This window comes from Acipenser ruthenus, chromosome 10 (assembly GCF_902713425.1).
Source record: "Acipenser ruthenus chromosome 10, fAciRut3.2 maternal haplotype, whole genome shotgun sequence".
In the NCBI taxonomy this organism is placed as follows: domain Eukaryota; kingdom Metazoa; phylum Chordata; class Actinopteri; order Acipenseriformes; family Acipenseridae; genus Acipenser; species Acipenser ruthenus.
The window spans coordinates 44,575,126-44,587,365 of NC_081198.1; the positions used below are offsets into that span (position 1 = coordinate 44,575,126).

The following is a 12,240-nucleotide window of genomic DNA, read 5'->3' on the forward strand; positions in this document are numbered from 1 at the left end:
GCTAATCTCCACCTGCTCCCTGCCATGAAAGGACACAGATGGGAGAACAGGTACACCTGCTTTCTATTTTGCAAAATATATATCAAAATGGAAATAAAAGCAGACAGAAGAAGAAATAATGATTTAAAGTCTACATCATTACTATATTTCAGAAACTATGCTTTTTTAAATCAATTTTGAAAATTATTACGTTGTGCCCTTAGTAAAAGAAAAAAAAATTAATTTCATAATTCTCTGTGGCTAAAATATTGTGCAAAAGAAGCCAACCGTCAACCTCAAAACCCTTTTTTCTTATGTGACACCTTATTTTGTTCCTTATATGGTATTATAAATTAATGAATCATGGTTACACAAACAAGCCACAAACTTTCACCATTCTTAATTATAATTTCTAAAACTCAACCTACTAATAATCTATTTATTATTATACCACATTCCTTACCTACTGAAATAATAAAGAATAGCTATCACAAACAGTAAAAAAAACAACACAGAAATAAAACATATACTGTAGATTTGTTTTTGGCTCCAAGTAACACAATGTGTTCCAAACAGTCTAGCTGTTAAATGTGTACTAAAATAGCCTGCTGCCATTCACAAGGAGCGAAGACATCAAGCAAACTGGCCTAACTTTTGGATGACATACCCAGTGCAGGCCATCCAAGTACCACCCCTGGAGAATATGGGGAGGGATAAACTACTACCAATGCACAGATCTGCAGGTAAAATTACAGATCCCCAACATATGAAGAACATACTCTGTACAAATTGTTTGTGTGTTTAGTGTTTGTAGAATTGGTAGAACAGTAGTAGTGAAAATGCCCTATTTTAGGGAATTCCCTTTAATAACGAACAAACTAGAATTAGGGGATTCTCAGGCAATCCTAATGCTGTCTGAAACAAACAAGGACTCATCACATGAATAGGCCAGAATGTATAAACACATTCTAGATATAAAAGGGCATATTGAATGCTTTCGGTGAATAAACAATTGGATCAGCTTAATATCCTTTCCTCTGAGTCTCTTACCATCTGATGGGATTTTGTTTCATTCAGAATTGATGGACTGCAAATAGTGTTTTATTCTAATGATTTCACTGTATTCAAAAGAGATATGGCTGTTTGTGCTTCTAGAAAACCTTTTGGAATCCTGCGATACATGGATAGTTCTGCGATCATAAAAAAACTGAAAACGACCACAATGTTTATTGATTAATTGACCACTAGAACAACTTAAACCACACACAAAGCTCTGAGCACATAACCAAAGGCCTACTTTAGCTAAGTCACTGGGGTCAATAGAAAGCCATTTGGATTTTCATTGCAAACCTCATATTAAATTACACCTTTTTTAAATGATTGTTAACTGCTGTATATTTCTGTCATTTTCTTGTTTCCCTATGCACTGTCCCATTACTACACAAGAGCAATGAAAGGAATACAGAATGTCAGCTGTCACTGGCTGGTGGGGTATATCAATCTTCACAAGCAATGTGATTGTTTTGTTGGGTTTGATCTCTAGGGACTTTGAAGGGTCCTTGAATTAACGCAACGCGGGTCTACATTTTTTTTTTTATTTATGTAGAAACTTCAATCTTTTTAAACTAAAATACTGCACATCTGTAGCTTTTGTAATACTTGCTGAAAGACCTCTGCCTGCTGCCAGTCACAGGATGACTAGCTAGAATACAAGCTTTTTGAATGTGAAACTGCACAGCTAGAAGTGCAGTTCTATTTTTATACAACACACTGCCTTACACAATAATCCTAAAATCAAGCTTGGCAAGGAAACCACAGGTAGGTGGAATTATATACGGCAGTGGTTCCCAACCTTTTCTCTGCCGCGGCACACCTTGATACCATTCATTATTTTTTGAGGCACACCACCATATTGTCTCCAAATGAACTCGCCCTCTACTCACCTCGGTTTAAGCTGTTTACCAACCTTGCCATTCCTCTTACATCATTAACTTTATTGTACTTTGATACTATCTCCGTCAACGTACCTTACATTAGCCAAGAGTTGAGCGTGGCCACTGATATCTGTCTATTCATCAAGCTGCAATGTAAGGTGTAGTTTTAACTTACGTGGCACCATGGCATGAGACATTGTGGAAGAGGGCAAGATGGTTTCCCTGTAAACAAAAATCCATATTGCAGATAGCTCTCACAGAAGTGTCATTCATCACTTTCTTAGTTTGATGTTCGGCTTTATCACTACAAGTAGATGTGGAAGTGCCAAAATCTCTTCTTCAAATATTTGTAAATTTTTGGGTCATAAATTTGAAATTCACTGAGTGAGCTTTGGATTGTGGGTCAACTGTTGGGATGTCAAGACTCAAAAAAAAAAAAAAAAAAGTTAAGGAAGGATCAGCTGTTGTATAAAGAGTTGAACTTTTGAGATTTGTAAGACTTGAAAAACACACTGACCACCACGTGACTACCATAAGGGCAAGTTCATAGGAGCGTAATGTTGCATCTGTCACGTACACCCGGAGAGCAACACTACAGAACGCCGTCCCATTCCGACACTAACTAAAATACAAGGGAAGGTTTTTTTTTTTTTTACCGCAAGTAGTTTTTATCAAAAAATTCCGCGGCACACCGGTTGGGAAACACTGATATACGGCACCATCTGGTTCTTGATCTAAACCAGTTTATTCTAATACATAAATGATTAAAGCAATGGCACAAAATAAAAAACTAAAACATTTATCTTTAGTATTATAACCCTTATTTGTGTGCCATTAATTGTGGCAAGATATGCTGTGCACATTAAATGGCAGCTAATTGCACAATGTGATGTGTACTATGCAGTGATATTGTTTGTCCTTGACCTCTAAATATGAGATGGTCTCTGAGTTTCTTGAACAATTGCTAATAAAAACAATATCTTGTGCATATACTGTTTGCTTGTTCAGATAGCATTTATTAAAAAATATTGTATTAGATGTTTCAAATTAAAAAAAAACAATTCTCTCCAATGTTTCAAATTAATTTTTTTTTTTTCTCTCCAAGTAACGTGGTACACTTAATGGAAAGTTTTCCCCCCCAAGACTGCAAAGTGTTGCGTGCAAGAAAATCTAAAAGTCAGTTTAACCACAAGTAGTTTTGCAAGTACACGAAAGAGGAACTTACTTGTTTATGTTCCAGCTACTGTGCTACTTGTCTGTTACCTCATGATTTAGAAACAACCTATTAATATAATGCAACAGCAAACTATAAAATAGATATATATTTTTTTGGATATACAAGTAATTGCCTCCGCCTCAAGCATTGTCGTGTTGTCTTGGCAGAATACATCGTTTCCAACAGAATCTCTATGTTAAAGAACATATCTCTATATAACAAACTTGCCAACATAAAATGAGTTGTCCTGCTCAAGGGGCGGGGAAGAGGATGACCATATGTCAAGCTTCATGTTGAATGAAAAACATATGAAAGGTTTTGGCAAGCACACAAGGTCAACATACTGCTACACTTCTGTGCTGACCCTCTTCATCAGAAGGTCATGAGATTAAATCTCAGCTGTACTTGCACTGGAATGTAGCTTCTATATTCAAATCGCTTAAGGCTAGGGTCACCTTCCTGAGCACTGTGGTCACAGTGGCTAGGGACAGAAGGTCAGAAACAGAAACAAGGGAAGCCTTTAGGGGCTGCAGACCAGGATAGAGCAATAGCAGGTACAGACTAAATCTGATGAGGAAACAAGATTCTCTTCAAATTAGTAGTGTTATCCCTCATACCATACCCAGTATTCTGGCAGGGCATGACATTAAATACTTCAAATCTTGTGACACTGTGGTCAGCCTGCCCAAAAGATCAAACTCCCAGGGAACAGCAAAAAATAACGTGGTCTACCAATATTTCACAGAATGTGGAAACATGCACATTGAACAAACCCGTTTCAGCCATCAGCCTACCCACACAGTGGTCTTTTGTTATAACTAAAGTACGCGCCTCAATTAGATGTCTGTGACCAAATAGAAGCCAGCTTGGGGGGGGTGGTAAAAGGTGAAAGGATACATTTTTACTAGACAACATCAGTAATGAAACTTAAGTATGACAAAGACCATAGATAGTTTCTACAAACGCTATGTCATGAAACTCTATGGAGTTCTGAGCAAAACGTCACTATGAGGTGGTGATTTGAGTCCGGTTGCGGGTTGAGGCAATGCAGAATATGGAAAACTGCATTCTCCATTTCCGTAAGTCTGTCATGTTTAATTCGTTCATCACTAGATGGAAATGCAACAACATGTGTAAAAATGACACACAAACCGGAAAAAAACCACAACAGCCTCACACGCAAGGTTAAATGTACTGTAACCTTTAACCTGGCATAGACTTGTTCCAGTGCAGTTTGAAAGATGTGGGTCAGTAAGTGTACGGTCTCTATGCAGCGGAATCTTCAAATGTCACATGACCTCAATATGGCAGCCATATAAGGTCTGGGGTCAATGTTAAGGTGGCGGTGGCAGATTTACAAACTTACAAGCTCACCTTGCAGGGATGCTTAATTACTCATGTCAAAATCATGTCATCCCACAGATTCAAGCTATTGTGCAGAGATGGAGCCCACATTGAGTAGACAGCGACCCTTGCAATGTAAGGTTCCAAGAACGGCATACTGGTGCTACCTGTCAAGTGTCATCATTGAGGTCAAGTGATTTTTATTTTGGATCACCATGACGCAAGTCAATGAACTCAAAATGATTGTAATAAATTCAGTTTTTATCATTTACAGAGTACAAGTGGATTCACAGATGTATTAGCTTTGCAGTAAGCATTCTTCATATGGATGTGGCCATCGTTTATGGGAAGTTAAAACACACAAAAAAAAGAAAAAAGCGCTTAAAGATCAAAAGTATATTTACTGGAAAATGAACAACAAAGGATGGTAAAGCACAAGCGCGTTTCACACCTATTGTGCACATAGTCCTCTATCGAAACAGCTCCTTAGAAGAAGTGGCACATTTCACATATTAATTTAACACACGTGGTATGGTAAATCTCACTTGTGAATATTTCATTTCATACCTTTACAAAGATTCTAAACCACATGCATATCTTAGCAACTGCTGTCATGTTTGTTTCCAAGTACAAGTTTTCAGTAAATATCCTTGTTTTAGATTGCTAAATCTTTAAGTGGTGAATCTATAGTGATGTCATCTAATTTTTATATTAAAATAAACTAATGCATTTTCCATGTCCATGATGCTAGTTCCTAATATATTAGTTACAAGTATTCATAATGTTTTTTGCTTCTCCAGTTAATTGAACTTGTGATCATTGTTGCATATCCTGCACTGCCAGATTGCACTGTTGCAATAATTACAAACAATTTCATGGATAATTTGCATACAAATACTATACTTTACTGTGCACTAGAGGCCATATTCAACTTCTCAAACAGTAGTTTGTGACAGATCAGTCCTCTTTGCAATAAAGGGTTTAATCACAGTGACACACACTCTACTACTGGGTACATATCTGACTCAGTCAGCCACATTCTTGTATGTGTAACACCACCAAACCCTTTAAGACACCTGCTGTTTATTATCTTTATAATAAGACTGAATGACAATTCACCGTCCAAGTTCATTCGAACAGTTATTGTGGTATTGATGAAAAAACAGCTTTGTCCTGCTGAAATGATTCACTCGAATGTGTGAAAACGGACCTCACCATCATAAGTCTGTTTTCTCACCATTGTTTACTCTGACAACAGGATGCGATTTCTTACTCACTTGGCAGCGAACTTCACCATCTGCTTGCTTGCACGATCTCCCACAGCCACCAGCGCTTGGATGTTAAACTGCTGCTGACGCAGGACCAGAAAACACTGCTTTCCTGGAAAATAATAGCAGACACACTGCAGCTGTTAGGCTACCCCCTGTCATTTACTTCCAATGTGCCTCAAAATTATGAACCACTTCCACAGGAATCCTTCACATAAGCATTGCTAATGTGTCACACATTATGAGACTATGTTATTAAGCACAATATCCCATAATGTATCACATGTTTTTCAAATGTAATGTCTGTACTTTTCAATAGCATAACTGAGCTACTACTGCTATACTGTACCGCCCCTATCTGTAGATGTGTATATTTTTGTATAAAATTTTGCCTTTACATTAGCAAACTTAGCAAACTATATATATACAAGCTAGAATGTATTTAAACAGATTTTCTTTATAGAAATAGTCTGTGTAATGCTTTGGATAATATTAAACTCCATTTTGCACAGTTAATAACCAGGTGCATGAGGATTAGGAAATACCATTATTTAAACTGTTTATTCTGTTTGCTTGTTTTTTCTTGGGATGGCTTCACTAACCACTGAACCTACATATCATCTTTCTTTCCACAAAAAAATGAATAAATAAATAAACATATTTCAGGTAATCCCCAGGTTGTGAATGCGAGCATGTGTTCGAGTGACTATCACCAGAATATAGTATCTTCCAGATACTAATGAGTGCCAACAAACAGGGAGCGATGCCATTCTGTCAGGGCAGAACACGAGCTTTAGCTTCAGTTTTAAATTTCTCTGCTTTTGTAGCCAGGGGTGTCAACTGCAAAGCAGAAGGCACAAAGTCTATTTGTGTGTAAATCAGGACATGCTATCCTGTCCTGAAGGATGCCCTTAGGCTGCATATTTATGAATGAATGAATGAATGTAAAAAGTAGGAAATCATGGAAGTCATTCTGGAAAGAACCCATGCTGGCAGGAAAAAAGTGTGGTTACCGAATTTGCATATTTAGGGACAGAAACTCCCCCATTTAAAGATCTCAGTTATTCACAGCCACTCATGAAGTCAGTACATGTTCCAAGCATCAGATTTATAAAAGGCAGGCTTTCAGACAAAGGCACTATATATTTTTAACTGCTTAAAAATGTTGTGGTTATATTTGCAACTTCTTTCACAAACACCAACATAATTTTAGAAATCAACTGAATGTTACCCTGTCCATCTCCTTAAAATACTTTTTGGCACCTGCAGACCAGGCCTAAACGTAGGCTTATTTGAGTCATTCTTGAAATACCAATACCTGATCTGATCTGATAAATACATGTTTCAAAACAACAGTCTTCTTAATACGGATTATTAAAAGTCACTTCTTTTCATAATGTATAGACGCACTGGCTTATGACCCAATCATGTGTACATTTAGATCCCCTGCAAGGTGTGTTAGGAAAAGCAATGGTTGTTTTGCAGCAAAATACAGAAATATTTGAATGTGTCAATATAGTGTTGAAAACAACAGCCCAAAGCAGTTTGCTAAATGTACAGATTTGTTTTACAAAAGTTCGTTTCTTGAGATAATCAGTTGCATACAGACAGATGCTTACAATATATTAGTGTTAGCAAGAACACACATTTGACTTTATTGAAAACTCCAATGTTACAAAAGGTAACGCAAGTTAAGAATCTGTACATACAATTGTTTAACTATTTACTGTTTATCCACGCTTTGACAACAAAATATTGAAATACATGCAATCATGAAGAGGGGGGAGAAAACAAGAGTTCTGAAAAGCCTCTATCGTTTGAGTTGATATTGGAAAAAGGCGAGATAGATGTGGAAAACATACCTTTAGCTCTGCTGGTATGAATCCTGGCACGGAGCCATAGCAGCTGGTCAGTCTTCTCTGGAGTCAGATCCTGTACACGTACCAGCACCCGGTCTGCAGTTTGTTTTTTTGTATTTTTTTTTTTATATATGTATAAAAAAAATAACAAGAAAATAAGCACCTGCTGTCCAGTTTTCAGCAGGAAATACCATTTAGTAAAATATGATACATAAAAAGAAGAGAGTAGCAACTGCATGTATACATTTTCTAATACTACACTATCTAATTTCTTAATGAAGATTCATCAAATATATTCACATCTTTAATGATGGTGGCTGGTTGGTGGGGATTATGGATAAATAGAAATTATGAATGTAGGTTTACTGATTAAAAACAAACAATTTTACAGCAAACTATCCAATTACCTCAGGATAAAATAAAACACTAAGAGGGAGGAGACATTTTGGTGGTGTGGGTATTATATGTATTATATGTCTCCTACATATATACACCATAAAGATCACACTATTCAAGGAATACTTTGCATTAGAAATCCCTGTGACATTTTATATATAACGGCACTTGCATAGAATACCCAGAGCCAATAATTTTAAAACATGTTATGAACTGTTATCAGTTCAAAATGAGTTTAAAAACGTAGTTGACCCCAGTGGTGTTTACAGTAAAAAACACAAAAACTATTTGGGGAAAAAAATCAAGGTGATGCAATATCCTAGTCGCAAATCAGCAGTGTGGAGTAGTGGCTAGGGCTCTGGACTCTTGACCGGAGGGTCATAGGTTCAATCCCCGGTCGGGAACACTGCTGTTGTACCCTTGAGCAAGGTACTTTACCTAGATTGCTCCAGTAAAAACCTAACTGTATAAATGGGTAATTGTATGTAAAAATAATGTGATATCTTGTAACAATTGTAAGTCGCCCTGGATAAGGGCGTCTGCTAAGAAATAAATAATAATAATAATAATAATAATAAATCAATGCCTTGTTATTGAGAGCACACCACTGAACAAAATAGAACACTACTGACCTAGTTTTTGCTGTGACTGAACCAGTGGAGACAGTCCATATCTATCCTTTGCAAAGTCCTGCATAACAGCAATACACGAAGATCAATAAACAGACATTGTCAAAGGCAGGGAATGATATATGCAATATAAAATTAATTGCAAAGACTTGTTCTCCCTCATAAAAAAAATGGAGTTGGAAGCCATGGTTAAATAGTGTTTTTAATGTAATGTACTGTACTATTATTTAAGACTTAAAGCAAATCTTTTAAATATGCATTGTGTGTAATTTTTACCTTGCAGTCCTTAGGATGTTAAAAAAAAAAAAAAAAAAAACAGGATACTTAAATCTAAGCATCAAAATGACCGCAGAAGTAACTTACACTAGGCAGAAGGTGTATTACTATTGAGAAAAATATTTCCTAAAATGTATGTGAACAGCAGGGGAGAACATCTTTTAACACTGGTTATAGCCACAAAAAAAATGATTTACTAATGTTATGTCTGCAGGGATTTATCTGCTTAGTACACAAAGGAAGTCCACTATTTGCTGATTTTCTGTCAGAGGGTGAATGGCTGCAGATTGTTCAAGGACACTGACCTCTTCATCAGTGCTCTGCTGCTCTGCGGCCTAAAGACAATTGATAGAAAGATAAGATCAATCACATGCAGTTGCTTTATTTTTTCAATTGAAATATTTCAAAGTAGAACTTTATTTTCTTAAACTAGTTTTACTTTTTAAAAAGCTGCAATAAAGACCAAAAAGGTGTCCTTTTTTTAACTGGGTGGAAAAAAAGACCAGTGATGGATTGAATATAAAGTCCAGATAAACTTCTGTGCACTACATTTTTCATATAAATGTAAAAATGTTCTGTTTGTGTAACTATTTTAGTCAGAACTCCTATATTAAAAATTCCAGAAAATAAATAGCATTTATTGGTCTATTTTTTTTTAGAAAATGTAAACCTCATAAACAAGACTGGGCCCATTCATCGCCCTGTTGGAAAACATTTAAAACTGTTCACAAATGCAACATTAGAACCAGCTTTACAAGGTTATCTTTATTATTTTAACTCAGTAAAAACTTTTAATAATATTCTGTACTACACAGTTTGCCAGGTACACTTGAGGCCCTAGACAAGCAAGGTACAGACAGCATTGTTGTTTACTGTATGGCATGCCTTGTAATCCCATTTCTAGCAATATACAGTCTTGTCGGACAAAACAGGTCTGAGAGCACAGGAATAGAAAAACAATAAGCATCCTTTTACTTTGTAAACACATGGTATATTCCTTTTCGTGCCAACATCACATCACAGCTGTTAAGTTCATGAAGTATTTTACATACTAACCAACTTTGCTTGCTTGTCAGCTTTCTTAGCGGCTTTCTCAGCTTCCTTCTGCTGTTTCTTGACGGCTTTCTTTGATTGTGCCTGCAGTTCCTCTGCACTATAACAGGAAGACAAAAACACAAATGTAAACTTCCAGGTCTATTTCTTATACTTCCTGTAGGAAGTTTGTAGCCACTGGGAAAATTTATCATACACTTCCAACTTCAACCCAACCTATACCCCTATTGTTTTCAAAAACGTAACTCTACCAATGTGAAATGGGTAGTCTAGTTTGAAATGTCTCCGAGCAAACAAGAGAGAGTTGATTTTAACCATTACAATAAGGTAGCCTACATTTTAGCTAACCACCCCTGTATGTGACTGCATGAAAAAAAAAAAAAATGTAATGAAAACAAAAACACTGTACTTCATGACAAGTGCTGTGTTGAGTTATCTTGTTGATATTCCAAAGTCTAAAAAATGTACTGTTCATGGGTCTGCTGTATATCGGAAGCATAGCCTATTTAAATGAAATAGGACCTCACAGTTCAGGTCTGAGATCGAACCCCTTGATCACACTACCTCATTTTATGAGTAATTTCTGAAAAAAACAGACAAAACAAAAGTTTTTAAATGTTGTTATGACTTTTTTCTAACACGTTGTTTACACATTTAGGGGGCATACAAACCAAACCTTAAAACTGTAACTAGTGGTACATCTACCTTTCTGCAGTTTGCATTGCAATATATTTTATAACAAAACTTCTACTAAACTATATGTGTTTCAGCAAAAACAACAGACAACAGCCTAATTAATATTGTCAGTAATGCTGCAACAGGAAGATAAACATGCCAAGTTTCTAAGTTTAGAAGGTGTTGACTAAATTATTCCTGAAGGAAACAAACATTTGCATGAGAACGGCGTCTGCCCAGCAGTCCCAGGTGCAAGGAAGACGGCAGCACAATTACTTTAGCAGGTGCCTCTTCACAAATCTTTCTTCAGCTGAACCTTTTATTCCACCTGTTTTCAACTGGTTTTAAACTTTTCTCCTCTGCCGAAAGCTCGGTATAGAACACAAAAATGGAAGAATACCCATGCATTACGTGCATCAGAAGTCTGTCTCCCACTGTGTTCACAGCAAATTGTGTTTTTGAGGGCATTATACAATGCAGCCGATGCAGAGATCTAACACCATTGTCCCTCCCGGTGCAAGAACTACCTTGCCCTGTCCCACATGGTAGCCAGGCTACTGTGTTAATCATCATGTGCTTCAAAGTAACGGTATTCGATTCTGTTGAATGTTCTAAAACATTCAAACTTTACTACTTACTGCTGTATAAATGCTGTAGGTTAGCATATACGTGCATTATGTAGGACAATGGTTAAACATATACTAAACTTTACATTGTTAACACCTCTACTTTATACCCATCTCTTAATCTGGGAATAACTTCATATATAATGAAACAGGATTTCAGTGAGAATACAAAATTCTAAGGAGTTGAGTTTATCACTATCCAGACTTTATACCCTTATGGATCATGAAACTGGTAAAGATCCTCTGTCCTTGTCAACTAGGCTAAAATGTGTACATCTACAATACTGACTGGTGCCACCGATCAACAAAAATTAAAAACTAATGGAAGAATATAAATGAGTATCTTCATCATGAACTCTGACTTCTCTGGTCTTGACCTGAATGGCCATCCTAAGGCTTGGTTTTATATTTGTTATTGCTACTGTTGGAGATCCATTATATTAGGAACTACAGGCTGCTTAACATCACAAGCTAATTTACAAGGAAAAGAACAGGAAATTAACTGTTTCAATGACCGGGCAGCAATTATATATGTACTGATTGACTAATTTCAGAGATGTTTTTCTAAGCCACTTACAAGATCAAAGCAAACACTATAAAAGGGAGGATTCCCTTTCAACAAGCAAAAGGTGATTATTAGTTATGATACAGTATTTTTGATGTTTAGGAAGTTGAACCATTTCCTAGTTTGGACTGTTAATTTAGGTTAACTGATAACAAGTTGTTTTTACTTCCTCCAGCAGAACCTAGTGGACACAAAATGACAGCTATGTGCTTTAGCTATGGAGGGACACATTTACAGGCTCACAAGCTCTGCTTCCAGTATTGCCTTTTTAATGTACGTAGCTGCCACACTGTCAATATCAAATTCACTTCCATTCCTGTAGTTAGATCCTGAGGCTAAATCTAACTAGCTTTTTTTTCCTCCAGAAAACAGCTTACTTTTTGGTGTTATCTTCTGTATATCTTTAGAAATAAATGTCTG

At 36.4% G+C, this 12,240-nt stretch overlaps 1 protein-coding gene across 1 annotated transcript in view; it reads right to left on the bottom strand.

Moving 5' to 3' along the window:
- LOC117409186 (aspartate--tRNA ligase, cytoplasmic) overlaps nt 1-12,240 on the bottom strand; it is a 28,030-nt gene that overhangs the window by 13,967 nt on the left and 1,823 nt on the right. Inside the window, exons 2-6 of the mRNA XM_034014818.3 lie at nt 9,958-10,054; nt 9,207-9,236; nt 8,629-8,686; nt 7,604-7,696; nt 5,751-5,853 (exon numbers count right to left, since the gene is read on the bottom strand). Coding sequence (XP_033870709.1) covers nt 5,751-5,853; nt 7,604-7,696; nt 8,629-8,686; nt 9,207-9,236; nt 9,958-10,054 — 381 coding nt within the window. The remainder of the gene's footprint in view (nt 1-5,750; nt 5,854-7,603; nt 7,697-8,628; nt 8,687-9,206; nt 9,237-9,957; nt 10,055-12,240) is intronic.